This window comes from Pongo pygmaeus, chromosome 1, assembly GCF_028885625.2.
Source record: "Pongo pygmaeus isolate AG05252 chromosome 1, NHGRI_mPonPyg2-v2.0_pri, whole genome shotgun sequence".
Lineage (NCBI taxonomy): Eukaryota > Metazoa > Chordata > Mammalia > Primates > Hominidae > Pongo > Pongo pygmaeus.
Window position 1 is genome coordinate 120361141 of NC_072373.2, and position 27553 is coordinate 120388693.

The 27553-nt window shown below is 45.2% G+C and overlaps 1 protein-coding gene across 2 annotated transcripts in view; it reads left to right on the forward strand.

The window, feature by feature from the left end:
- SORT1 (sortilin 1) overlaps positions 1-27553 on the forward strand; it is a 95702-nt gene that overhangs the window by 43538 nt on the left and 24611 nt on the right. Inside the window, exons 4-11 of one of the 2 annotated variants that reach the window (XM_054464119.2) lie at positions 3021-3123; positions 3957-4121; positions 7508-7581; positions 10987-11036; positions 12619-12749; positions 16348-16492; positions 17627-17782; positions 22196-22302. In XM_054464119.2, coding sequence (XP_054320094.1) covers positions 3021-3123; positions 3957-4121; positions 7508-7581; positions 10987-11036; positions 12619-12749; positions 16348-16492; positions 17627-17782; positions 22196-22302 — 931 coding nt within the window. The remainder of the gene's footprint in view (positions 1-3020; positions 3124-3956; positions 4122-7507; positions 7582-10986; positions 11037-12618; positions 12750-16347; positions 16493-17626; positions 17783-22195; positions 22303-27553) is intronic. The other variant, XM_054464211.2, reaches the window with a different exon arrangement.

Below are 27553 nucleotides of genomic sequence, written 5' to 3' on the forward strand. Positions count from 1 at the left end.
CTTATCATTTGACGGCTGTTCATAACGCTATTATCATATGGAATTTGAAAATTAGATTTATCAAAGTTGCTTCATCGATTTCCTCTTCATGACATATGCTGATAGAAAATAAAGTGCTAGGATCACGCCTCTAATTCTAGAGCTTTGGGAGGCCAAGGTGGGAAGATTGCTTGAGGCCAGGAGTTTGAGACCATACATATCTTCATGATATGTATGCTGATAGAAAATAAAGCTACATTTAAATAAAGTATTATGTTAAAAAATATACCCCTGGGCCCAAAGTAGCCTTGCTAGAACCCTACTTAAGTCCCAGCAGGTTGATACTAGTTCATTTTCTCCATTTATTTAACTAACTAAAGTACCAGAGTGCTGTAGCAGGTGATTTTTTGTTTTGCTCACGCTGGTTTCTGTTTTTGAAGGGCAGGGATGTGTTTGTTGTGCCAAGTTCTTAAAAAGCAAGCAGGCTTGCCAACAGGTTTGTGGAGATTCTCTGGGGATGTCATGAAGAAGGACCAATTTGTAAACTAGTACTAATCAGGCTGCTTCAACCCCTTTGGAAGGTTTACAGAGCTGTTGATGATACATGCACTGTAGAGCTGGGAATTATTTATGCACATCTCTTGGCCAGCTGTCAGGAAGATAAGAGCTGATCTACTGCAAAGCCAAAGAAAGGGTAATATAGGACTCTGTTGGGTGGCGTCCAATGCTATTTCATTTATCTAGGAATTTTCTATGTGTGTGTATGTACTTAAGGAAGGACAGAGTCATTCAGACAACTTAGACATATGTAGTTTGTTTAAGCATATTATCAGGGATCTCTGCATACACACATGGATACTTCCCTTCTGTCTCCAACTTTCTCTTAGCTGATCTCTTCTGCCAGGTCATAAGCCCCCAGCAAGATAGAGGAAGACCCCAGTTTGTAAGGGAAAAAATCCTCACAGATAATTAAAAGTTATCTCAAGTTTAGGGCTAAAGGTTCAGAGAATTGGACTATAGTTTCAATTTTGGCCTTAATTAACTAGTTGACTTTTGATAAATTGCCTTCCCTTGCAACTCCTCATCTGTGAAATGAGGGAGTTGGACAAGATGTTCACTTCAGCCCCTTACATTGCTCATGGTTCTGCAATTCTTTATTTGTTGAGGCCGCTACCAAAACCTGTAACATCATTTACATCATGTACATTCAAGCTTCGCTTATTGATGGGGATACGTTCTGCGAAGTGCATCATTAGGTGATTTCATTATTGTGCAAACGTCACAGAGTGTACTTACACCTGGACAGTATAGCCTACTACACACCACAGCTGTATGGTATAACTTGTTGTTCCTAGGCAACAAATCTGTAGAGCATGTTACTGTACTGAATACTGTAGGCAGCTGTAACACAGTGCTAAGTATTTGTATATCTAAACATAGAAAAGGCATGGTAACAATATGGTTTCATAATCTTCTGGACTCACCATCATATAAACAGTCCATTGGTGACCAAAACATCTTCATGCAACACATAACTATATTCTATCATTGAAGACCACTGCAGATTACATTTATCTGTGTGCAAAAATTTGCAGTGCACAGCAGTCTTCATTGATGGATACTTTAATGAACATTAAGATTTAGCATTGTGTATTGTGTAAGAGAGCTATACATAGTATTAAACCTGTCAGGGTTAGACAGCTATGGAATTTTTGCTTTTATTTTCCAGAATCTAAACATGGATTCGAATACTTCTCAAAGATATTGTTGGAATGAACTTTTGGAAAAAGCTTTGAAACCCTGAGAGTTGAGATTAAGTTTGTTTGTTTTTCCTAGCTGTATTTCATGTACTGAGTGCCTTACAGACTTGTGCCTAGGGATGGTAACTTCTACGGGGGAAAACTTCAAGAACTTGCTACAGCTTCATTTACAGCTTTATCATAAGTACTGTGGATTAATAGATTAGTTAGAAGCCTTTGGCCGCACTTTGCATAGATCTCACCTTAAACTAACTTGAATAATAAGGGAATAGTTGATTCTGTAACTAAGTACAGAGGAATGACAGGCTTCAGGATCAATTCAATTCAGTGTCATAGGCTTTGCTTCTCAGGTATTCTGAAATTACCTTATCTGTGCTCCCATTGTGACAGAATGACGATAGCAGTCTTTACTGTGTGTTCACATACTGCATCATTGGGGTTTCTCAACCTTAGTACTCTTGACATTGGGGCCAGGTAATTCTTTATTATTGTGGGACTGTCCTGTGCCTTGTAGGATGTTTGGCAACATTGCTGGCCACTACCCACTTAATGCCAGTAGCACTTCAGCCCTGCATTGTGATAATCAAAAATGTCTCCAGGACCGGGCGCAGTGGCTCATGCCTGTAATCCCAGCACTTTGGGAGGCCGAGGCGGGCGGATCACTTTGAGCTTGGGAGTCAAGACCAGCCTGGGCAATGTGGTGAAACCCCGTCTCTACTTAAAGTACAAAAATTAGCCAGGCGTGGTGACACGGACCTGTAATTCCAGCTACTTGGGAGGCTGAGGCTGGAGAATCGCTTGAGCCTGGGAATTGCACCACTGAGCTGAGATTGCACCACTGCACTCCAGCATGGGTAACAGAGTGTGATCTTGTCTCAAAGAAAAAAAAAAAAGTCTGCAAACATTACCAAATGTTTCTTGGGGGACAAAAACACCGATTGAGAACTGCTGGTCTGAAGGAATATAGACCATTTTATCAGGTGGCTATCATAAGTGGGAGGCAGTGTGCTTCCTAGAAGACCCCAAATTTCCTGCCCACCTTTTGTCTCCCATTGGCTCATCCTGAGTCACTCCCCGATTCCTGAACCCCCATCACTGGTGAGCGGGGGTGGAATGTTCTTCGGACTTACCAAGGCACCTCTGGAGCTAGGAATGTGGCTATTCAGGGTGAGCCGAGTCTCTCAGCATGATTGGTGGAAAGGGAAAATGAAAGCTGAGTAGGAACTCAGTAATATCCATGACCACCGCACCCTAAATTTGCCCTTTTTTTCTTCCTCTCAGTGAGGATTATGGGAAGAACTTTAAAGATATTACAAATCTCATCAATAACACCTTTATTCGGACTGAATTTGGCATGGCTATTGGTCCTGAGAACTCTGGAAAGGTGAGACTCATTCTTGCATACATAAAGCTTGTGCTTGATACCACATGCAGAGTTGTCAGATATTAGTCTTGGCATGGTCCATTGATTCACAGTAATGTATTTTAGTTTAGTATTGCTATATTTATACTTTAAAATTGAACACAATTTTTTTTAAGGGTCTCACTCTGTCTCCCAGGCTGGAGTGCAGTGATACCGTCACGGCTCACTGCAGCCTTGACCTTCCAGGCTCAAGGGATCCTCCCACCTCAGTCACTTGAGTAGCTGGGACTACAGGCTCTTGCCACCACTCCTGGGTAATTTTTGTATTTTTTGTAGAGGGTTTTGCCATGTTGCTCAGGCTGGTCTTGAACTCCTGGGCTCAAGCAATCCACCCACCTCAGCCCCCTGAAGTGCTGGGATTACAGGCATGAGCCACTGTGCCTGCCTTAAACACAATTTAATATCGATCATATAAGAATGGAACTCTGAGCACACAGATTTATTTGTTTTTGTTCCCTGCCCAAGGTGCACTAAAACCCTTAATAATTATGCAGCAGTTGCTTAACATTACAATGTATATACCCTATGACAACATTTTAGTCTTTTGGAAAACTAATCTCAGCCTAATCTAGGCTTAAACCCACAGATACGATGTCCCAGCTCAGTTCAGGGTGTTATTTTTTGATAAGAATAAGACCCAAGGAGTAGAGTGGAACAACTAATCAGTTTTTATAACTCTTCTTATTTCTAGAACTAAAATTTCTTAACTAATGTCTGGTGAAAATGGTGTAAGAACTCCTGTGCTTGCATAGATAGTATCATACCCTGAATCAGATCTTTCCTCTTCCTGTCAGGTGGTATTAACAGCAGAGGTGTCTGGAGGAAGTCGTGGAGGAAGAATCTTCAGATCATCAGATTTTGCGAAGAACTTTGTGCAAACAGATCTCCCTTTTCATCCTCTCACTCAGATGATGTATAGCCCTCAGAATTCTGACTGTCTTTTAGCTCTCAGCACTGAAGTAAGTCCAGTTGAGGAACATGGTTTGCCTTTTGCATTTTATAGTCTCAAATGTACTGTCTTAAAAGGATCCTTTAGGAAATGCTTTTAATATTGGACTTCTTTCTAGAGTCTCCTTATGGCATGAAGTATGTATTTTTTTAACGTTTTTTCCTATTTGGTAAAGGACACGATTTCCACATGCTATCTATTCCAGGTAAGTATGATGCCTAGTTGTCATTGTAATTTTTTTAAGTGACTAAATGTATGGTATTGGAGTAATGAACTAGAAAACAGTTTAATTTAATCATTCTTGTGCTACAAGGGACAAGCATAAATTGTCAAACTCCTGATGTTGTCACTGTTCCTTTTCTATGATCAAACAACATCTTTCTAATTTTTTTTTTTTTTGGTTAGGTCCTCAGTTTATAAAACATACTGATTTCTGTCTTTGACACTCATGTATTAAATATCCAAAGTCTTAAATCCCTGCGTTCCCTACCATGTTCCTATACTTTCCCCAGAAACCAGTGTGTTTCCCTAACCCTGCCACTTCTCTTCTCAAAGTTCTCTGAGGAACACATTCAGCTTCTCCTTTCCTGGAGGACCAGTCTTCTTTACTGTGGTTAAGGGTCCAAAGTGGCTGAGTTGCTAGACTATAATAATCAGAATTATACTTTACATTTTTATGGCCTTCTCTCATAAGATAGAAACACCTGAGGAACTAGTTCAAGAGGCACATCCCTTTGCCCAAACCCAGATATAATAAATCAATGACTTCTGTTGTGGGGTGGCTAATATTTTTAACAGGCTCCCCAGCTGAGCCTGAGCACCAAAGTTTGAGAGTCATTGCTGTACTGACTGTTTTGGGGTCTGAAACAAGATCATCAACTGTGAACTAGTCAGGCTGAGCAAAGGGTGACATAGGAGGATGAAGGGCACTGGAAGAGGGGTCTGGGTTCTGGGCTTTCTATGGGGAGATTTTTGAACAGAGGTGAGGCTGAGGGGCTCCAGGAGGGCCAGAGTTATGTTTTTTTTGCTTTTGTTTTTGTTTTTTTTGAGACAGAGTTTTGCTCTTCTTGCCCAGGCTGGAGTGCAATGGCGCAATCTGGTCTCACTGCAACCTCCGCCTCCCGGGTACAAGTGCTTCTCCTGCCTCAGCCTCCAGAGTAGCCGAGATTATAGGCATGTGACACCAGGCCCAGCTAATTTTTTTGTATTTTTAGTAGAGACAGGGTTTCACTATGTTGGCCAGGCTGGCCTCGAACTCCTGACCTCAGGTGATCTGCCCGCCTCGGCCTCCCAAAGTGCTGGGATTACAGGTGTGAGCCACTGTGTCCGGCCTCAGAGTTATGCTTAGCAGTGGAGGCCAGAGGAAGGAAACTAGCTTGCTGGGGAGTAAGCTTCAGATCTTAGAACAACAATTCCTGGAAATTGGCCTCCAGCAGCTTAAGCTGAAAGCACTACAAGGGAGCAAGGAGCCCTCCCTAGGATTGAACAGACCCATAGAGCTCCCCTTTGACTACTGCATCTTCCTTACCAAGTGTCTCAGGGTTATTAAAACAGCACTGTCCTCAGGAAGAGACAGATACAATCTGCTTCTGTACCTGAAATTTCTTCCATTTAAGGGTAAGTCTGAAGTACATATAATTGGGATGGAGAAGAGGGACCAATTTGTACTAAAGTGCAAATAAGTGGTATCAAATTCTGCCTTGTCTTTATAAGTAGAATTAGGTAAATTAGAAATGCTAGGATGTGAGTATTACCAGGGGAGAAAAAGTTAGAGGAGAATGGTGGGTGAGAGTACAGGAGTACTGAACATAAATTCTGCCTAAATAAGTTACATTTAATTTCAGCTAGACTAGGACATCTCTGTCCCATCTCCACTGAGGTGGAGCCAGTAAGCTCACATTGCCGGTGTAATGTTGTCAGTCAGAATTTTGTTAAGTCTCTGCTACATTTCAAACTATTGGCCATTCCCTCCTTTTGAGAACTCTAATTGTTTGGCTTCTGTGACATTATTCCTTCTAGTTCTTCTAGCTTTCTAGCTATTCCTTCTTAGTATCTTCCTTAACCTCCTTTCAGCCTACGCTTAAATGCCTACTCCTCATTTCACTGAGCAGTCTCTTCCACTCTTACCATTTAACTACCACCACCTATAATGTATAAGATTTTCAAATCCTTATCTCTAGCTCTGGCTTTCCCCTAATGCATCATATTCCTGTCTTTCTGCCCCCTGAATATCTCTAGCTAGATGTTCCACAAGCACCTTAAATCAATTTAAAACTGAGCTTCCTCCCTACTCTTCTCTCAGACCTGATCTTCTTCCCTTAATTCTTATACTAGTTAATGATATCACAATGCATCCTATACCCCAACCAAGAAACTAGAGTGACCTACTTACATGCGTGTGCAAGCACGTGCGTACACACACACATACACACACCCCACCTCTCATCCTGCGCTGTAGGAGAAGTCATCCAGTTCTACTATGCTAGCTTCTAAATTCTTACAGAGCCTGTTCCTCATGGCCAGTGTTCAAGACCTCATTAGCTCTTACCGAACTAATGTGGCAGTCATTCACTGCTTTTCCTTGCCTCTAGTCTGGACCCTCTGAAATCCATCTTTCCCATTCACATCCAAGTACTCCACCTAAGAAAGTGAAACAGACTGTGTCATCCTCCTGCTTAGCACACATTCCTCCTGAGAGCACCTCATATGCAATAAACCCTAGAGTCCTTACCATGGCACAGAAGGAAGGCTCTCTGTGAGCTGGCCTCACCTTTCTGCCTAGCGTTAGTTCCTCATTTGCTTACCTTGGAATTTGCATTCCAGTAATGCCTGATGGCTTTTAGCTCCCTGCACACACTGCAGGGTTTATGACCTCCTTGCGTTTGCTAATACTAGTCTCTCTTTGTGCAGCAACACCTCATCTCCCTGTTTGCCTTCTTTTGGTCCCACTGCTCATCATTTAAAACTCAGTGCACCTGTCTTCTTCAGGAAACTATCTCTGATGCAGTGTTCCTCCTCTCCTCACTTCTATACGAGACCATATTTTATAACTCTGCATAGTGTTGAACTTTCTTCTTATCTATGCGCCTTGTTAAACTGTGAGCCCCTTCTCTCAGCAGGGAGTGTGTCTTATTTATCTTTGTATCCCCAGTGCAACATCTGGTACAGTGCCTGGCACATAATAGGCACTTCATACCCATTTGTTATTCTGAACTTCCAAGACCCCAAAAGGGCCCAGATAAACCATGTGTGCGTCTGTGGAGCTCGGGCAGCTCTGATGGAGCTTCAGTGTGTGTTTTTCCTGTCCTGAATGATTGGATATGAAATATTAAAGGTCATACAAGCAGCTGCACAGGATAAAGCTAGAATTTTGATAAGTCATTTATAATCTTTCAGAATGGCCTGTGGGTGTCCAAGAATTTTGGGGGAAAATGGGAAGAAATCCACAAAGCAGTATGTTTGGCCAAATGGTGAGTAACAGAAGACTCCATCTGTGCAGAGCCCTAAACCGTTCCTGATAGTGCTGCCAAAAATCACATGAATGAATATTGAGCACTTACTGTGTGCCACGTACTCTTCAGGGTGCCATAAGAGATATTGGAGAGGGGTACGACACAGGCCTTGACCTGGAGGAGCTTCTCATTCTGCTGGAAAAGAAGACTTAGTCTCACTTAAATGTTAGAACATAAAGTATAAAACAAGGCATGTGACTGAGTTGCTGCTGCCTGCCCAGGGTTCATTCTCCATGAATGGTGACATCAACTAAAATACAATAAAATACAGCTTTAATTTAGAGATTTAAATACTTCTCCATGCCCAGATTTACCTCTTGTCTAGAGTTCCATTTCAGTCATGTAGAACATGGCAAGGAATCAGGAAGAAAGCTGAAAGAGCTTCCAGACTCCTGAAGTCACATTGCACACCAAAACTCATTCACTTTTCTCGGAGAGATTCCCTGCCCCTCCGGGTGCCTGCTTAAAGAGGATGGAATGGAGGGAGCTCTTACTTGGGAGTCTCGTCACCTTGTTCTGTCTTCACTCTGCTGCTAGTCAGGGGCTCAACCTTTCTGGGCTTTAGTTTTTTCCTTTTGTGAAAGGAGGCTTATTTGGAGAATGTGGGGATGGCTAAGCAAGAATTGAATTAACAGGCTTCATGCCTCCAAAATCTGATTAGGCTCAGAATGTTGTTTAGAGCCTCTTTCTCCTTTCCCTTTGACTAATTTCAGCTGATTTGTGAATCCCAGTTTATAGCAGATTGGTTCCAGAGGTAGGATATGTAACTGCTGCAATAAGCACATAACAGCATTAGAATTACAGCCTGAGAGCTGGAAGGAGGTGGAATTACTCTAAAAGAGCAGACAAAAACTTAGAGAATAAACAGTATGAAATTATTTAGTGCTAGATCAAGAAAGTACGCCTGCGTTAGTAACTTCTAATGGGAACACTGTGTTATAGTTTGATAGAATTGATGTTCATGATGATGACCCACAATCCCAAGAGTTTCCTGTACTCTTGGAATCAGGAAAGTGTAGAATACAGATTTGAAATATGTCTACCAAGATTAATTAAAATATTAAATATATTGCTTAAATAAAGTAGGCCTTTTCTAGAAATGTTCCTTGTTCTTGAGATAGGGTATTGCTCTTTTGTCCAGGCTAGAGTACAGTGACACAGTCATGGCTTCCCACAGCCTTGACCTCCTGGACTTAAGTGATCCTTCTGCCTCAGCCTCCCAAGTAGCTGGGACTACAGGCATGTGCCACCATGCCTAGCTAATTTTTGTATTTTTATTTTGTAGAGATAGGGGGTCTCACTATGTTTCCCAGGCTGGTCTCAAACTCCTGCGCTAAAGCAATCCTTCCTCCTCAGCCTCCCAGAGTACCAGGATTATAGGTATGGGCTACCATGCCTAGCCCCAGAAATGTTTTTTTAATGAGGTTTTTATAGCACCACTCTGGTACACATGCCACATTTGCTTTCGTTTTATGTATTCTAACGAATTGTATTTTTACCTTATACAGTTTTATCAGGAAGGAAGTAATTTTTTTTTTTCTTGAGACAGAGTCTTGCTCTGTTGCCCAGGCTGGGGTGCTGTGGTGCAATCTCGGCTCACTGCAGTCTCCACCTCCCAGGTTCAAGTGATTCTCCTGCCTCAGCCTCCTCAGCAGCTGGGATTACAGGCGTGTGCCACCACACCTAGCTAACTTTTGTATTTTTAGTAGAGATGGGGTTTCACCATGTTGGCCAAGCTGGTCTCAAACTCCTGACCTTGTGATCCGCCCACCTCAGCCTCCCAAAGTGCTGGGATTACAGGGCATGAGCCGCCGCACCAGGTGGAAGTAATTTTTAAGATAACTAAGTTAAATTGTTTCACTCCTGATGGAACTAAAACATGTAGGTCCATGTGTAAATAATTTTTTTTTTTTTTTTTTTTAAGATAAGATAAGGCCTGGCTCTGTCACCCAGGCTGGAATGTAGCGGCACGATCTCTGCTCACTGCACCCTCTGCCTCCTGGGCTCAAGTGATCCTCGCGCTTCAGCCTTCCGAGTAGCTGGAACTACAGGCATGCACCTGGCTAAGTTTTGTTAAATTTTAATCATTAAAACTCATCTTTAGCCAAGTGCAGTGGCTCATACCCATAATCCAAGCACTTTGGCAGGCTGAGATGGAAGGATCACTTGAGACCAGGAATTCAAGACCAGCCTGGGCAACATAGTGAGACCCCGTCTCTACAAAAAATTAATGAAAAGAAAAAAAAGCCAAGCGTGGTGGTGCACACCTGTAGTCCTCGTTACTCAAGAGAATGAGATGGGAGGATCGCTTGAGCCAAGGAGTTCGAGGCTGCAGTGAGCTGTGATTGCACCACAGCACTCCAAACTAGGTGACAGAGCAAGACTCCGTCACTTAAATAAACAAACAAAACCTTATATTTAAAACTAAAAAGTTATTTTAAAATAGGATTTTGTTTTGTATCCTATGCAAGGTTTTTACTTTTGTAACATGTTTTTTTTTGTTTAGTGTCTAAATATGAATAACCAGGATGCTGCTGTTTATTCACCTTTTTAGATCTCTAGTTTCTAGGAATTTACAACCAAAAGTTCTGAAAGAACATGCTCAAAACCAACACCTTTTTTTGGTTGTAATCCAGTAAGTGCCAGGAGGGTCTGAATCTAGTTCCCTGCAAACTCCCTTTCCAGGTTACATTTTAAATAATTCAACCTCTGACCTAGTTGTCTATTTGAGATGGAAGAACTAAATTATTTAACTCATACAAAGCATTGAACTAGATTCTGAAGAGAAACAGCAAAGTATAGTACCTGCCCTGAAGAAGCTAATTTATATAGTAGGAAAGATAAGGCATATACTATGCAAGTAAAATAAAAAACAGGAGGCAAGTGCATGCCAAGTGGCTGTGCAGGCGGTACAGTGCTCTAAAACAGAGTTTCTCAACCTCAGCACTAATGACATTTTGGATCAAAGAATTCTTTATTGTGGAGGACTGTCCTGTGCATCATAAAATGTGCAGCAGCATCCCTGGCCTCTACCCGCTAGATGCCAGTAACACCTCCGCCACCCACCCCCCAGTTGTGATGATCAAAAATGTCAGAGGCAAATGTGGAGAGGGTGAGTAGACCAGCATGACTGCTTGAAAGAGTTCACGTAAAGAAGTGGTGGGCTGCAGACAACGTGGGCCGGGCAGTGGGGAGCTTGACAGGCAGAGCTGTGAAGGACCAGGGCTCAGCACCTGAGAAGTGGTGCTTGTCGGTGCCTGTGAATGAAGCTTGTTAGACCTGCTAGGAAGTTTGTGAGTAAGGTCAACACAGTCCTTCAGCAGTCTTAAACCGTTTCTTTTCCCCGTTTTTGCCTCATTGTAGGGGATCAGACAACACCATCTTCTTTACCACCTATGCAAATGGCTCCTGCAGTAAGTATATTTTAGTCCCAGAAAATAATGTCCTGTTGTCCATTCATGGTAGAATTTTCTGGGTTATGCAAGGTAGAAACATAAAAGATCCGTCCGTTCTCCTGAAATTGTAATAGCTAAAGAAAGCTGTTAGTGGTTATTAAAATCTTGAAAGTAAAACCAAATTACTACACTACCCAGATCAAGTAAAAATATAGGCTATACGTGGAGGCAATATTTAATCTTAGCAATGTATTTATGTAAAGCAAATATGCTACAGACAATAGCAAATTGAAATGCATGGTTATTTCTACAGGAAAGCAAGAGTTGTGTTTGTGTTTGCGGAAGCAACTGGCTTCCCAAACTATGACATAATTTCAAAACAGAAAGCAAAATCTTTCATTTACTCATTCAACAGATATTTGAGCACCTGCTCATATGCTAAACACTGTTGTAAGGATGGAGAGAACAAAACACCCAAGGCCTGCCCTCATGGAATGTAAATTCAAGAAAACCAAAACTCCAGCTGGGCATGATGGTTGCATGCCTGCAGTCCCAGCTACTTGGGAGGCTGAGACAGCAGGATTGCTTGAGCCCAGAAGTTCAAGGACAGCTTGGGCAATGTGGCAAGACCCCCAGCTCTTAAAAGAAAATAAAACTCAAGACAATTTAAAATAAGATAATTCCAAACTGTGCCATGAAGAAAGTAAAGCAGCATGCTGTGGCTTTTTTTTTTTTTTGAGATGGAGTCTTGCTCTGTCGCCCAGGCTGGAGTGCAGTGGCGCCATCTCCACTCACTGCAAGCTCCGCCTCCTGGGTTTACGCCATTCTCCTGCCTCAGCCTCCCGTGTAGCTGGGACTACAGGCACCTGTCACCACGCCCGGCTAATTTTTTGTATTTTTAGTAGGGATGGGGTTTCACCGTGTTAGCCAAGGTGGTCTTGAACTCCTGACCTCGTGATCCACCCGGCTTGGCCTCCCAAAGTGCTGGGATTACAGGCGTGAGCCATCGCGCCTGTCTGCTGTGGCTTTGATGTTTTTATGAAACACTGTATTGGAATTAAGTAATCTCTTACCTTTCCATCGAGCATAAAATCTGAAATGTATAAAATAAAACACAAATATGAATTTCCTATATCTAATGCTGTGTCACTTTTTTTTTTTTTTTTTATGAGACGGAGTCTTGCTCTGTCACCCAGGCTAGAGGGCAGTGGCACGATCTCTGCTCACTGCAAACTCTGCATCCCGGGTTCACGCCATTCTCCTGCCTCAGCCTCCCGAGTAGCTGGGACTATAGGTGCCCACCACCATGCCTGGCTAAATTTTTTTGTATTTTTAGTACAGATGGGGTTTCACGGTGTTAGCCAGGATGGTCTCTATCTCCTGACCTCGTGATCCGCCCACCCCAGCCTCCCAAAGTGCTGGGATTACAGGCATGAGCCACCGCGCCTGGCCGCTATATCACATTTTATGTTGTCACTTGATTAACATGCATAGTATTTAAAATGCTTTAACTATAAAATTAAGACTGATTCTAAAACAACTGCTTTGAACTAGGCTCACCAGTAAGTGAAATTTTAATTAATATTTTGTCTTGTTTAAGAAGCTGACCTTGGGGCTCTGGAATTATGGAGAACTTCAGATTTGGGAAAAAGCTTCAAAACTATTGGCGTGAAAATCTACTCATTTGGTCTTGGGGGACGTTTCCTTTTTGCCTCTGTGATGGCTGATAAGGTAGGTATTGCCCTCTCCCCTTTGGGGTCTGATATTTCTGCAAATATCTCTCATATAGATTATCTTTATTACTTGGCACTGACAGAGTTTCTTGTCTTTTTGCTATATTTAGCACCACTGTGAGTGTTAGGGGTGATTCTTTTTGCAAAGGCTGATTGACTGATAGGCTACTCTGCACTTTGGCCTTCTGTCACCATGTGAATTCTGGTATCTTTTTTGGGATTTTTTTTTTTTTTTTTTTTTTTTGAAACAAAGTCTCTCTCTGTTGCATAGGCTGGAGTGCAGTGACGCGATCTCAGCTCACTGCAACCTCCGCCTCCCAGATTAAAGCAATTCACCTGCCTCAACCTCCCAAGTAAGTGGGACTATAGGTATGCACCACCACACCCAGATAATTTTTGTATTTTTAGTAGAGATGGGGTTTTGCCATGTTGGCCGGGCTGGTCTTGAACTCCTGAGCTCAGGTGATCCCCCTGCCTCAGCCTCCCAAAGTGCTGGGATTATAGGCGTGAGCCACTGCGCCTGGCCAGGATATTTTGATCCAGTGTTTGGGCATTACTCAGACATGGACATCTGTAGAAAGCAATCTCTTGCTCATTATCCAAGAATAAAAAAACAATTAGATAACATTAATTGAGTGCCTACTATATGCTAGGTACTATTCTAAGTCCTAGGAATATGGCAGTGAACAAAACAGATGAATTTCCTGCTCTCAGAACTTATGTTTAAGGAGGAAAATAAATACTCAAAAAATAAATATGAAGGCTGGGGGTAGTGGCTCACACTTGTAATCTCAGGACTTTGGGAGGCTGAGGCGGGTGGATCCCTTGAGCCCACGAATTCAAGACCAGCCTGGGCAACATGACAAAACCCTGTCTCTACAAAAAATAAGAAAATTAGCCAGGCATGGTGGCATGTGCCTGTAGTCTCAGCTACTTGGGAGGCTGAGGTGGGAGAATCACCTGAGCCTGGGGAGGTTGAGGCTGCAGTGAGCTGTGATCCTGCCACTGCACTCCAGCCTGGGTAACAGCACAAGACCCTGTCTCATAAATAAATATAAATGTGTGTGTGTGTGTATGTATCAGATAATAATTAAAGCCACGAAGAAATCTAAAACAGTAAGAAAACAGAAAGTTTCAGGAGTCAGTGCTCTTTTAGACAGACTGTTTAGGATGGGCTCTCTGAGACCTAAGTGAAACAAGAACTTGACCATGTGGCTCTCTGGGAGGAGAGTAGGATGAGGCACAGCCAGTGCGGAGACCCTCAGGCTGGAGCATGCCCGATCAATCCAAGCAAAGTGGAGAAGGGCAGTATGGGGGGAGCACAGAGAATAATAGTCCAAAGTGGGGCCAGAGGGGGCCTGGCCAGACCTTATGCGGCCTTTGTAGATCACAGTTAGGATGTGGGCCTTACTTTTCCTGTGTTTGGAGCTGTGAGAGGGTTGTGAGCAGGGGAATGCTGAGATTTGGCTTCTCTTTTGAAGAATAGGTGTGCGCAGAACAGCCTGACAGGGGCACACGCAGAAGCAGCAGGAGCGCGGGGAGCTCTCTCAGGAGTCCAAGCTGGGGAGGTGGTAGCTTGGCCAGGCTCTTGGCAGTGGGTAAGGGGGCATGTGGTGAGACTGTGGATATATTTTTAAACATATTGCTAATAGGACTTGCTGGTGGATTTGATGTGGGTTGTGAGAGAATGAGTGGAATCAAGGGTACCTTTAAGAGTCTGTATCCTGAGCACCTGAATGGTGGTGCCATTTTCTAGGATGGCAAAGACTGCAGGAGGAGCAGGTTGTGGGAGAAAAATCAAGAATTCCGTTTTGGGCCGAGCATGGTGGCTCACGCCTTAATCCCAGCCCTTTAGGAGGCTAAGGCAAGCAGATCACTTGAGGTCAGGAGTTTGAGAGCAGCCTGGCCAACATGGCGAAACCCTGTCTACTAAAAAATAGAAAAAATTAGCCAAGCGTGGTGGTGCATGCCTGTAATCCCAGCTACTCGGGAGGCTGATGCACAAGAATCAGTTGGACTCTGGAGGCGGAGGTTGCAGTGAGCCAAGATCATGCCACTGCATTCAGCCTGGGCAACAGAGTGAGACTCTGTCTCAAAAAAAAACAAAAAAATAATTCAGTTCTGCATATGAGACACCTATTAGATATGTGAATGGAGATGTCAAGTGAGCATTTGGGTATATGAATCTCCCTAATTGCTATGGTATTTGAAGCCATGTGACCAGATGATATCTTCTGGAGGAGTAAGTAGGTAGCAAAGAGGTGGGAGGACTGAGCAAGACCTGAAGCACCCACAACTGAAAGGTTGGAAAGAGAAGAATCCAGCAAAGAAGACTGAGAGGGAGGGATCGGGGAGGAAGAGGGAAATCAGGACCATTGAGTTAGGTGCATTCTGAGAATTATCCACTGGAGTTGGCGACGTGGAGGTTGTTGGTGACCTTGACAAAAGCACTTCATTGGAAGTTAAAAGGCCAATTGGAGTGACTTCAGTGAGAACTAGAGATGAAGAAGTAGGCAGTAAGTACAGATAACTCTCCGGAGCCATTTTGTAATATCCTCCCAATAACCCTGTGAGCTAATAGTATTACCTCAGTTTTATAGGTGAGGAAATTACCTAGGGTCAACCGGTAGTGGAATCCTGCTGGAAATCAGACTCAAATTCCAGAGGTAGCTTCCTATGCTATACTGCATATATGGTATAATGCTGTCTACAGAATTAACATTTTGCGACGTACTTTTGAACTCTGGTTTCTACCTACAGTAATGAGAATAAGATTCAAAGTAATGAGACATGTTGGTATAAGTTGAATAAGTTAAATGTACTTATCACTGAACTTTAAAGAGTATTTAAGGAAACACTGACATTAATTCTCATGCCCAGTCTAACTGTATCTAGTAGCGATGTTAAGCTATTTATCAGAGAGTTAAGTTTTAATTGCTTTCTTAACAGACTCTTTTCGTCAGCCAAATACTCCCTGATCAGTTTCCTTACAGTAATTTCTGACTCTCCTTGGCCACTTTCCAGCCCATGCCTGTTCCCTTCATCCTGGCTATTCTGAGAGACTTCCTTAGAGAGAAGGCGTGTTACATTTTGACTTCCCTTGTGATCTCTCAAACATGGGTTTCATCTCTATTTTCTAGACCCTTAATTATATAATTCTTTAAATTATGCAAGGACTGTATGAAAGGGACCAAACTTTTACGCAGTAGTCATCATTTTAAGAATTATCTGAGTGAGTGTATGCAAATGGCTATAAAGCCAACCTAATAATGTTCTCATCAAATCCTTAGCTCTACTGAAGGAGATAGACTATCAGAGACCAAGACTATACTATCTTACAGGGCTGCATCGGAATGAAGAATTCGAAGAGAAAGCCAAGATAGCCTTACTTAGAATAGAATGTATTGTTCCTTTACCTAGAACTTTGCTAAAGGCTAGAAATTGCTTTGGTAATTGGTACTATGACCTTTCATTCATAGCAATTGTACCCAGTAGAGAAATGGATAATAGTAATTATTTAAAACATTCTTGTTCATGTCCCTGCCCATGGCATCTTGGCAGAAAATTAGAAAGATAAATATTGACATCTGTTCTAGGATACAACAAGAAGGATCCACGTTTCAACAGATCAAGGGGACACATGGAGCATGGCCCAGCTCCCCTCTGTGGGACAGGAACAGTTCTATTCTATTCTGGCAGCAAATGATGACATGGTATTCATGCATGTAGATGAACCTGGAGGTAAGAGCTTTTTAGTGGCTTACCCTCAAAAGCATAGAGATGTAAGCTTTGAGCAGCTTTTCTTTTTACATGTCGAGTTTTCCTCTTACCCCTAGAAATTTATTAGTGCCCTACTGATTATTCTGTCCTAGAGATAATCTGTAGCCCCTGTTAAAAATGCCACTTGTTTTGGTAGCTTGTGTGTATGTTCAGGTGTTCTAGAGCAGAGCTGCTCGAAGAATGGTCAGCAGACTGGTACTGATTTGCAAACTCTCTGTTACCAGATAAGTACAGAAATTGAGAGCAAGAGTTTGGAAACTTCTAGCCTTTCGACAAAGCAATTTTGTGTCGTTGGATCTAATGACAAAAAATTAGGGGCTTATGGCTGGGCGTGGTGGCTCACGCCTGTAATCCCAGCACTTTGGGAGGCTGAGGCGGGCAGATCACGAGGTCAGGAGATCGAGACCATCCTGGCTAACACAGTGAAACACCATCTCTACTACAAAAAATACAAAAAATTAGCTGGCCGTGGTGGCGGGCACCTATAGTCCCAGCTACTCAGGAGGCTGAGGCAGGAGAATGGCATGAACCCGGGAGGCAGAGCTTGCAGTGAGCTGAGATCGTGCCACTGTACTCCAGCCTGGGCAACAGAACGAGACTCCATCTCAAAAAAAAAAAAAACTTAGGGGCATATATTTTGTTTGTCTTTTCATTTTCTAATGATTAGTTTCTATTATGTTTTACAAAAGCATCAGTTTGTGACATATTGGAAATCTTAAAAATTGATCCTTCACTACAGATAGTTTGAGAAGCATTGTTCTAGAGTGTAAAGATTTAAAAGCATGTAAACTAAACACAGGGCCTCTCCCACCAAAATATATCTGGGAAGAGTTTTCTGTAGCATCTGATTAATTTATTCAACAAACTCAGCATCTGCCATATTCCAGGCACTAAGCTGGGTACTAGAATTAAAGATGGGCATAAAGATCTTGAGTATCAAACCTTGATTAATTCTCAGGTCTGAGTCTTCATCATGAAGAGACACAATTGGCTACTGTGTTTGGCCAGGCAGTTAATCATGTGTGTGGTTAGCCTATTGTTTTTCTCTTTGGTTCCACCCAAGACTTAGTATTTTTGTTTGTTTGCCTATTTCAGACACTGGGTTTGGCACAATCTTTACCTCAGATGATCGAGGCATTGTCTATTCCAAGTCTTTGGACCGACATCTCTACACTACCACAGGCGGAGAGACGGACTTTACCAACGTGACCTCCCTCCGCGGCGTCTACATAACAAGCGTGCTCTCCGAAGGTGAGTCTCGGCATCGCACTGGTGCGCTGTGCCTTCAGCTGCATGTGGTAGGATTTGAGGCTTTGGGGAAGCTGTCCTCTAGTAATGTTGCTTGCCAAGCCAACAAGCCTACCCATATACATTTTTTGGTTTCCTTTTTTTTTATTGTGGCAAAATATGTCTAACAAAATTTGCAATTTTTAACATTGTATAGGGTACAATTCAGTAGCATTAAGCACAGTCACAATGTTGCGCAACCATCGCCCCTATTTCCAGAGCTTTTTCATCATCCCAAATAGAAATTGCACCAGGTGCACAACCACTCCTCGTTCCCCACCCAGTCTTCCAGCTCTGGTAACCAACATTCTATTTTATGTCTTAATGAATTTGCCTATTCTAGGTAGCTCATGTAAGCAGAATCATACACTATTGGTTGTTGTATGTCTCGCTTCTTTCATTTTGCATATTGTTTCAAAGTTCAGCCACATTGCAGCATGTTTTAGAATTTCACTTTTTCACTTACTGCTTTTTAAGACTAGAATATATTCCTTTGTTTGAATATAGCGCCTTTTGTTTTTTGTTTTTTCTTTTCTTTTTTTTTTTTTTTTTTTTGAGATGGAGTCTTGCTCTGTTGCCCAGACTGGAGTGCGGTGGTGTGATCTCAGCTCACTGCAACCTCGGTCTCCCAAGTTCAGGTAATTCTCCTGCCTCAGCCTCCTGAGTGGCTGGGTTTACAGGTGTGTGCCATCACACCCAGCTAATTTTTGTATTTTTAGTAGAGGTGGGGTTTCACCATGTTGGCCAGGTTGGTCTTGAACTCCTGACCTCAGGTGATCTGCCCGCCTTGACCTCCCAAAGTGCTGGGATTCCAGGCGTGAGCCACCATGCCCAGCCTGTTTTTTATTCCTCCATTGATGGACACTTAGGCTGTTTCCATTTTCAGCTCTTATGAATACTGAATGCTGCCATGAACATTGTTATACATGTAACTGTTTAAGTCAATGCTTTCAGTTCCTTTGGGGATATATGTAGGAGTGAAGTAGCAGGATCACATGATAATTCCATGTTTCTCTTTTGGAGGAAATACCATTGGGTTTTCCACATGGTTGTACCATTTTACATGCAATACGAAAGGATTCCAGTTTCTCTACTTCATTGCAAACACATTATATTCTCTTATTTTTATAACAGCACTCCTAATGGGAGTGAAGTAGTATCTCGTTTATAGCTCTGATTTGCATTTCTCCAATGACTAAAGATGTTGAACAACTTTTTATGTGCTGGTTGGCCATGTGAATATCTTCTTTGAAGAAGCTTCCAATTGAGTCCTATGGATGGCAGTGATTTTTAAAGTTGTGTTCACTGATGCTCCTCTGGTGCTTATGACAATTTTTGCACATAGTAGATGTTCAGTCATACTTGCTGCTGAATGAGCCTACAAATAAACGGCTGAACAGCCTTGCACTCAAAACCATACAGTGAACACACTTGAAAAACATTTAAGAGTGAGCCTCAAGTATGATAGGCAGGAATGGGGAGGGAAGGGCATTTTCAGCTGAAGGAACTACACATGCAAAGTATCAGAGTCGCTGGGCGCGGTGGCTCACGCCTGTAATCCCAGCACTTTGGGAGGCTGAGGCGGGTGGATCATGAGGTCAGGAGATCGAGACCATCCTGGCTAACACGGCAAAACGCCGTCTGTACTAAAAATACAAAAAATTAGCCGGGCGTGGTGGCGGGCACCTGTAGTCCCAGCTACTCAGGAGGCTGAGGCAGGAGAATGGTGTGAACCCGGGAGGCTGAGCTTGCAGTGAGCCAAGACCGTGCCACTGCACTCCAGCCTGGGCAACAGAGTGAGACTGCATCTCAAAAAAAAAAAGTATCAGAGTCACAGGAGGGTTTGGCCTGGTGGTGGTGGTGAGACATTGGGTGATGCTGGGGGAGGAGGGATCAGGAGGAAAGTCCAGCAGGGACAGACCAAACCCATGCAGATTCTGGCTCCCTATTTTAAATAAGTTATGATAAATAGAACTAGGAGTGAGGAGAGCAACAACAAGTAGAAAAAAAAGATGTTTTGAGTCTATGTTGTTTAGGTAATAAAATGAGTCTTCTATGTTGGGAGATGTAGGCCTATGAGAATAAGCCTGAATTTGACCCACTTCCCGCTCTTCTTGTTAAGGGTGCATAGCAATAGCCAGCCAGGGTTCTTCTTGTGTTCTACTCAATGGCTCTACAGAGCTCACCTTTCCTTAGGACCAGTTATACAAATAAACACATTAGTCTCAAGTACAAAGACTCTTAAAGTGTCATTTTATTTATGTATTTATTTTTTGGTAGGAGGTAGGAGCTGTTTTTATTTTGTAAAGTCCTGGCAGTGGCCTACAAGGTCCTGGAGATATGGCTCCCGGTTTCCTCCCTGACTCACCTCCAGTGCTTCTCTTTCCATCTGCCCTACTCTCATTATACTGTCCACCTGCCAGTTCTTAACACACCAGGTACACATGCACATGCACAGATTAGAGTTTGCACCAACAGTTCCCTCTGTTTCTCCAGATGTCCGCAAGGCTGATATGTCTGTACTCATGTATTACTTTTTGAATGAGACCTTCCCTGACTATCCTATTTTAAATTCCGGTTTGCCCTCGCCTCCTCACACACACACTATCAATCCACCTTTAGCTGCGCAAGTATTTTCCATAGTACTTATTTTCTAGCATACTACATAATTTACTTATTTACTATGTCTAGTGCTTGTCTCGCCCTACCGGAATGTATTTTTCACAATATTTGTCTGTTTTGTTCACTGATACATTACCAAAGGCTTACAAAAGTTTTCACTCTGGGTGTGGTGGCTCATGCCTGTAATCCTAGCACTTTGGGAGACCAAAGTGAGCGGATCACTTGAGGTCAGGAGTTTGAGACCAGCCTGGCCAATATGGTGAAACCCCGTCTGTGCTAAAAATACAAATTAGCCAGGCCTGGTGGCATGCACCTGTAGTCCCAGCTACTCAGGAGACTGAGGCAGGAGAATCGCTTGAACCCGGGAGGCGGAAGTTGCAGTGAGCCGAGATGGTGCCACTGTGCTCCAGCCTGGGTGATAGAGTGAGACTCTGTCTCAAAAAAAAAAAAGAGTTTTCACATAGTAGGCACTCGGTAGATGTTTGTTGAGTAAATGAATTTTCCTTCATTTGCTTTCTTGTTTGCTTTTTCTTAGAAAACTCAAAGGAGCCCAGGCACAGTGGCTCACACCTGTAATCCCAGCACTTTGGGAGGCTGAGGTGGGTGAATCACCTGAGGTCGGAAGTTGGAGACCAGCCTGACCAACATGGTGAAACCCCGTCTCTACTAAAAATACCAAACATTAGCCGGGCGGCAGGTGCCTGTAATCCCATCTACTCGAGAGGTTGAGGCAGGAGAATTGCTTGAACCCAGGAGGCAGAGGTTGCAGTGAGCTGAGATTGTGCCATTGCACTCCAGCCTGGGCAGCGAGTGAAACTCTGTCTCAATAAATAAATAAATAAATAAATAAATAAATAAATAAATATAAAGGAAAACTCAAAGGATATTATCTCTGAATTTAAAACCTGCAACAGTTTATATCATTGAAAATAAGAATGGGGAAGAGACAAGGGAAAAAAGAAAGGTACAAGAAAGATAGGATATAGAGTAGTGGAGAGACAATAATTCAGAGTTATTAATCCAGAACTCTGCACACTTAATTAATCTCAAGAGTCCCTAAAACAAGCCTAGTGTCATGGCCTTGTCCGAATAGAGATTAGGATGCCTTCCTGTGGTAGATTTTACTTCCCAGGCAAGCAAACAGGGAAGGAGAATGGACATCAGCCTGTTCATGTTGGTAAGGAGTTAGAAGGTATCTTTTTCAAAGAGTATCAGTCCTAAATAATTTGTGGAATTAATGGGTTCTGTTCAGGTGGGACACCTTCAAATATCTTTTTTTTTTTTTTTTTTTTTGAGACAGAGTTTCGCTCTTGTTGCCCAGGCTGGAGTGCAATGGCATGATCTTGGCCCCCTGCAGCCCCCACCTCCCGGGTTCAAGTGATTCTCCTGTCCCGGCCTCCCGAGTAGCTGGGATTACAGGCCCCCACCACCACACCTGGCTAATTTTTTGTATTTTTGGTAGAGTCAGGGTTTCACAGTATTGGCCAGGCTGGTCTCAAACTCCTGACCTCAGGTGATCCACCTGCCTTGGCCTCCCAAAGTGCTGGGATTACAGGCATGAACCACTGCACCTGGCCTCAAATGTCATATTTAAAGTGCTGCTCCATTACCAACAATGAGCCGTTTTGTGAGGTGTTACAAGCTTGTCGGACTCCAGGTGCTATACAGTCTCAGGAGAGAGTCATGCAATGATAAAGGGAATCTAACTAGGTACTTTCAGTGTATCAGACTTAATGTTGTTCTGTTCCCATTCAGATAATTCTATCCAGACCATGATCACTTTTGACCAAGGAGGAAGGTGGACGCACCTGAGGAAGCCTGAAAACAGTGAATGTGATGCTACAGCAAAAAACAAGAATGAGGTTTGTTTACTCTAATATGTGCAGAGCACAGCAGCCTTTCCATTGTGCTCTGATCAGTGCCAGCCTTTTGGATGATGAAGTTTCATACTTGATTAGGGTCCTCAGCATAAGATGGAAAGTTTGGAGATGAGAGTAATGAAATTAACTTAGAATTTCGGAAGTAAGAACTGAGGAAAGGTCAAAATACTATGGATTATTTGTCTTTTAAAGAAGAACAAAACTGAGGGCTAACAATTTGTGGTTCACTAAACTGCTGAATTAAAACAATGGCTAGAGGGGCTGGTGATTAGTTAGGGGTCAGCATGGCAGGTGGGAGACTTTAGAGGTTCTGCAAGAATCCACAGCTCCACCGTTCATAAGCAGTGCACAGCCTTGCTCATCGGAAACAAGAGGAAGAGGATCTGGCCTTCCTTTCCCTCTGTCTAGGCTCCCATGGCCAGTGGGTGGTGACCTGCTTAGTGCACAGGGACGCAAGGCAGGCCTCCTTGCAGAGAGATTGGGAACCGGAACTACGCAGGTGTCACTCCAGGGGATCTAAAGCCTGGAGTGACAGGCCTTGGCAGGCAAGGAAAAAAGGGGAAAAAAAACAAGCTTTTTATCTGGGTCTCACAGAATGTGAGCTTGGGGGACAGCTGGAGTTCCTTCAGAAACTGAAGTACCAGTAGTTGCCGAACCCTCCTTAGTATCCGTATCACTGACATACACTTTGCTTTTCTAGGTGGGGTTTTCTGTTTTGTTTTAAGAGCCTCAAATGATGAGGGAAAGTGTGCCTGCCTACACCACCCCAACACACTCTCCTCCTTTACACTTGCAAGCACTGTTGCGTCTACCCGACCTTCTGACCCCTGTTTCCCATCTGTCTGCCTTGGCCCTGCCTGGCCACTGCCTTCCTCACCTTAAGCCTGGGTAGGTTCAGTGGCCTCTGTGTTTGCCTTGCTGCCTGCAGGCTCCCCATGCCTCTCCCTGCCCAGCGCTCGTTGTGGCTCTCTTGGCCTGTGATGAATGGCCTCTGTCCCTGACCTGGTGAGTGAAGGTGCTCTCCTGGTGGGCCCTCTGCCGCCTTTTCATTGTCATTGCTCACCTTATCCCTGACACACTGCTTGTAACCCCCTGCCATTCCCTGAACACCCACACTATTCCTGGGGGAAGTTGGGCCTGTCTCCCCCAACCCCAGTTGACTAGGATTAGTGGAAATTCTAACCACCCTCGGTGACCATCCAGTTAGATCTAATTATTCCTCTTCATTTCATTAATAGTTTGCTTGAACCTCTTCTTTTTTAAAAAATGGTAGTAAAATATACATAATATAATATTTATTATCATTTTAGCCATTTTGAACCTTTTTTAGAGCATTAACTTTCATTCAGCTGCATACCTCAACTAGTTTCTGACAATACATTTCTTTTTTCCCCAGCTTTATGGAGGCATAATTGACAAAAAATTGTATATTTACAATGTACACTGTGATGTTTTGATACATATATACATTGTGAAATGATTATCACAGTCAAGCTAACTAACATATGCATCACCTCACAATTATCTTTTGTGTGTGTGGTGAGAACATTTAGGATCTATTCTCTCAGCGAACTTCAAGTAACAATACAGTATTCTAGACTGTAGTCACCATGTATATTTTCCCTCTAAAGCTTATTCATCCTGCATAACTGAAACTATGTACCCTTTGGCCTTCATCTCCCCATACCCCAAGCCCCAAAAGCCACCATTCTACTCCCTGCTTCTGTGAGTTTGACATTTTTACATTCCACTTATAAGTGAGATCATGCAGTATTTGTCTTTCTGTGCTGGGCTTATTTTACTTAACATAATGCCTCCCAGGTTCACCACGTTTTCAACAGATGACAGGATATCTTTTTTTTTTAAGGCTAAATAATATTCCATTTTCTTTATCCATTCATGCATTTGTAGACACTTAGGTTGATCCTGTAGCTTGGCTATTGTGAATAATACTGCAGTGGACATGGGAGCACAGATATCTTTTGGACATACTGATTTCATTTCTCTTGAATATGAACCCAGAAATGGGATTGCTGGTAGTTCTGTCCTTCATTTTCTTTTCTTTTTTTTCTTTTTTTTTAAGACACAGTCTTGCCCCGTCACTGAGGCTGGAGTGCAATAGCACAATCTTGCCTCACTTCAACCTCCGCCTCCCGGGTTCAGGTGATTCTCCTGCCTCAGCCTCCCAAGTAACTGAGATTACAGGCGCGTGCCACCATGCCCGGCTAATTTTTTATATCTTTAGTAGTGACGGGGTTTCACCATGTTGGCCAGGCTGGTTTAGAGCTCCTGACCTCGTGATCCACCCGCCTCCGCCTCCCAAAGTACTGGGATTACAGGCATGAGCCACCATGCTCGGCCCAGCTGTTACTCATTTTCTAGGAAAATTTCTTACTGTAGTGCATAATGGCTGTACCAGTTTACATTCCCACCAACAGTGTAGTGTACAGGGTTCCCTTTTTTCCATGTCCTTGCCAATACTTACCTTTTTTTTTTTTTTTCATATTTTAATTTTTTTATTATTACAGAAGTGATACATAATTGCAATGCAAACATTTAGAAAATAGAATTAGTAAGCAAAAGAAAATAAAACTTGCCCTTAATCTTAGCATGTAGGGCTAAAACTAGTATTAGCATTTTGGCATCTTTCCTGCTAATCTTTTTTTTTTTTTTTCTTTTTTTTTTTTAATTTCTGAAGTATTTATTGATCATTCTTGGGTGTTTCTCGGAGAGGGGGATATGGCAGGGTCATAGGATAATAGTGGAGAGAAGGTCAGGAGATAAACACATGAACAAAGGTCTCTGGTTTTCCTAGGCAGAGGACCCTGCGGCCTTCTGCAGTGTTTGTGCCCCTGAGTACTTGAGATTAGGGAGTGGTGATGACTCTTAAAGAGCATGCTGCCTTCAAGCATCTGTTTAACAAAGCACATCTTGCACCACCCTTAATCCATTTAACCCTGAGTTGACACAGCACATGTTTCAGAGAGCAGGGGGCTGGGGGAAAGGCCATAGATCAACAGCATCCCAAGGCAGAAGAATTTCTCCTAGTCAGAACAAAATGGAGTCTCCTATGCCCACCCCTTTCTACACAGACACAGCAACAATCTGATCTCTCCTTCCTTTCCCCACACTTCCTCCCCTTCTCTTCAACAAAACCGCCATCGTCCTCATGGCCCGCTCCCGATGGTCGCTGTCTCTTCGGAGCTGTTGGGTACACCTCCCAGACAGGGCAGCCGGGCAGAGGCGCTCCTCACCTCCCAGACAGGGCGGCTGGGCAGAGGCGCCCCTCGCTTCCCAGACGGGGCCGCCCGGGCAGAGGCGCTCCTCTCCTCCCAGACGGGGCGGCCGGGCAGAGGCGCTCCTCACTTCCCCTACGGGGCCGCCCGGGCAGAGGCGCTCCTCGCTTCCCAGACAGGGCCGCCCGGGCAGAGGCGCTCCTCAGTTCCTCCCAGACCGGGTGGCAGCCGGGCAGAGGCGCTCCTCACCTCCCAGACGGGGCGGCCGGGCAGAGGCGCTCCTCACTTCCCCGACGGGGCGGCCGAGCAGAGACGCTCCTCACTTCCCAGAGGGGGCGGCCGAGCAGAGGCGCTCCTCACTTCCCAGAGGGGGCGGCCGGGCAGAGGCGCCCCTCACTTCCCAGACGGGGCGGCCGGGCAGAGACGCTCCTCACTTCCTCCCAGATGGGGTGGCGGCCAGGCAGAGGCGCTCCTCACCTCCCAGACAGGGCGGCCGGGCAGAGGCGCTCCTCACTTCCCAGACTGGGCGGCCGGGCAGAGGCGCTCCTCACCTCCTAGACGGGGCGACCAGGCTGAGGCGCTCCTCACTTCCCAGACGGTGTGGCGGCTGGGCAGAGGTGCTCCTCCCTTCCCAGATGGGGCAGCCAGGCAGAGGCGCTCCTCACTTCCCAGACGGTGTGGCGGCCGGGCAGAGGTGCTCCTCCCTTCCCAGATGGGGCAGCCAGGCAGAGGCGCTCCTCACTTCCTCCCAGACGGGGTGGCGGCCAGGCAGAGGCGCTCCTCACTTCCCAGAGGGGGCGGCCGGGCAGAGGTGCTCCTCACTTCCTCCCAGACGGGGTGGCAGCCGGGCAGAGGCACTCCTCACCTCCCAGACGGGGCGGCCGGGCAGAGGTGCTCCTCATCTCCCAGACGGGGCGGCCGGGCAGAGGTGCTCCTCATCTCCCAGACGGGGCAGCCGGGCAGAGGTGCTCCCCACCTCCTCCCAGACGGGGTGACGGCCGGGCAGAGGCACTCCTCACCTCCCAGACGGGGCGGCCGGGCAGAGGCGCTCCTCACCTCCCAGACGGAGTGGTCAGGCAGAGGCGCTCCTCACTTCCCATATGGGGTGGCGGCCGGGCAGAGGCGCTCCTCACTTCCCAGATGGGGCAGCCGGGCAGAGGTGCTCCTCACTTCCTCCCAGACGGGGTGGCAGCCGGGCAGAGGCGCTCCTCACCTCCCAGACGGGGTGGCCGGGCAGAGGCGCTCCTCCCTTCCCAGACGGAGTGGCCAGGCAGAGGCGCTCCTCACCTCCCAGAGTGGGCGGCCGGGCAGAGGTGCTCCTCACTTCCTCCCAGACGGGGTGGCGGCCAGGCAGAGGCGCTCCTCACCTCCCAGACGGGGCGGCTGGGCAGAGGCACTCCTCACCTCCCAGACAGGGCGGCTGGGCAGAGGCGCTCCTCACTTCCCAGAGTGGGCGGCCGGGCAGAGGCGCTCCTCACTTCCCAGAGTGGGCGGCCGGGCAGAGGCGCTCCTCACTTCCCATAGGGGGTGGCAGCCGGGCAGAGGCGCTCCTCACTTCCCAGATGGGGCAGCTGGGCAGAGGTGCTCCTCACTTCCTCCCAGACGGGGTGGCGGCCAGGCAGAGGCGCTCCTCACCTCCCAGACGGGGCGGCCGGGCAGAGGCACTCCTCACCTCCCAGACGGGGCGGCTGGGCAGAGGCGCTCCTCACCTCCCAGAAGGGGCGGCTGGGCAGAGGCGCTCCTCACTTCCCATATGGGGTGGCAGCCGGGCAGAGGCGCTCCTCACTTCCCAGACGGGGTGGCGGCCAGGCAGAGGCGCTCCTCACTTCCCAGATAGGGCAACAGGGCAGAGGCGCTCCTCACTTCCTCCCAGACGGGGCGGCCGGGCAGAGGTGCTCCTCATCTCCCAGACGGGGCAGCCGGGCAGAGGCGCTCCTCACTTCCTCCCAGACGGGGTGGCAGCCGGGCAGAGGCGCTCCTCACATCCCAGATGATGG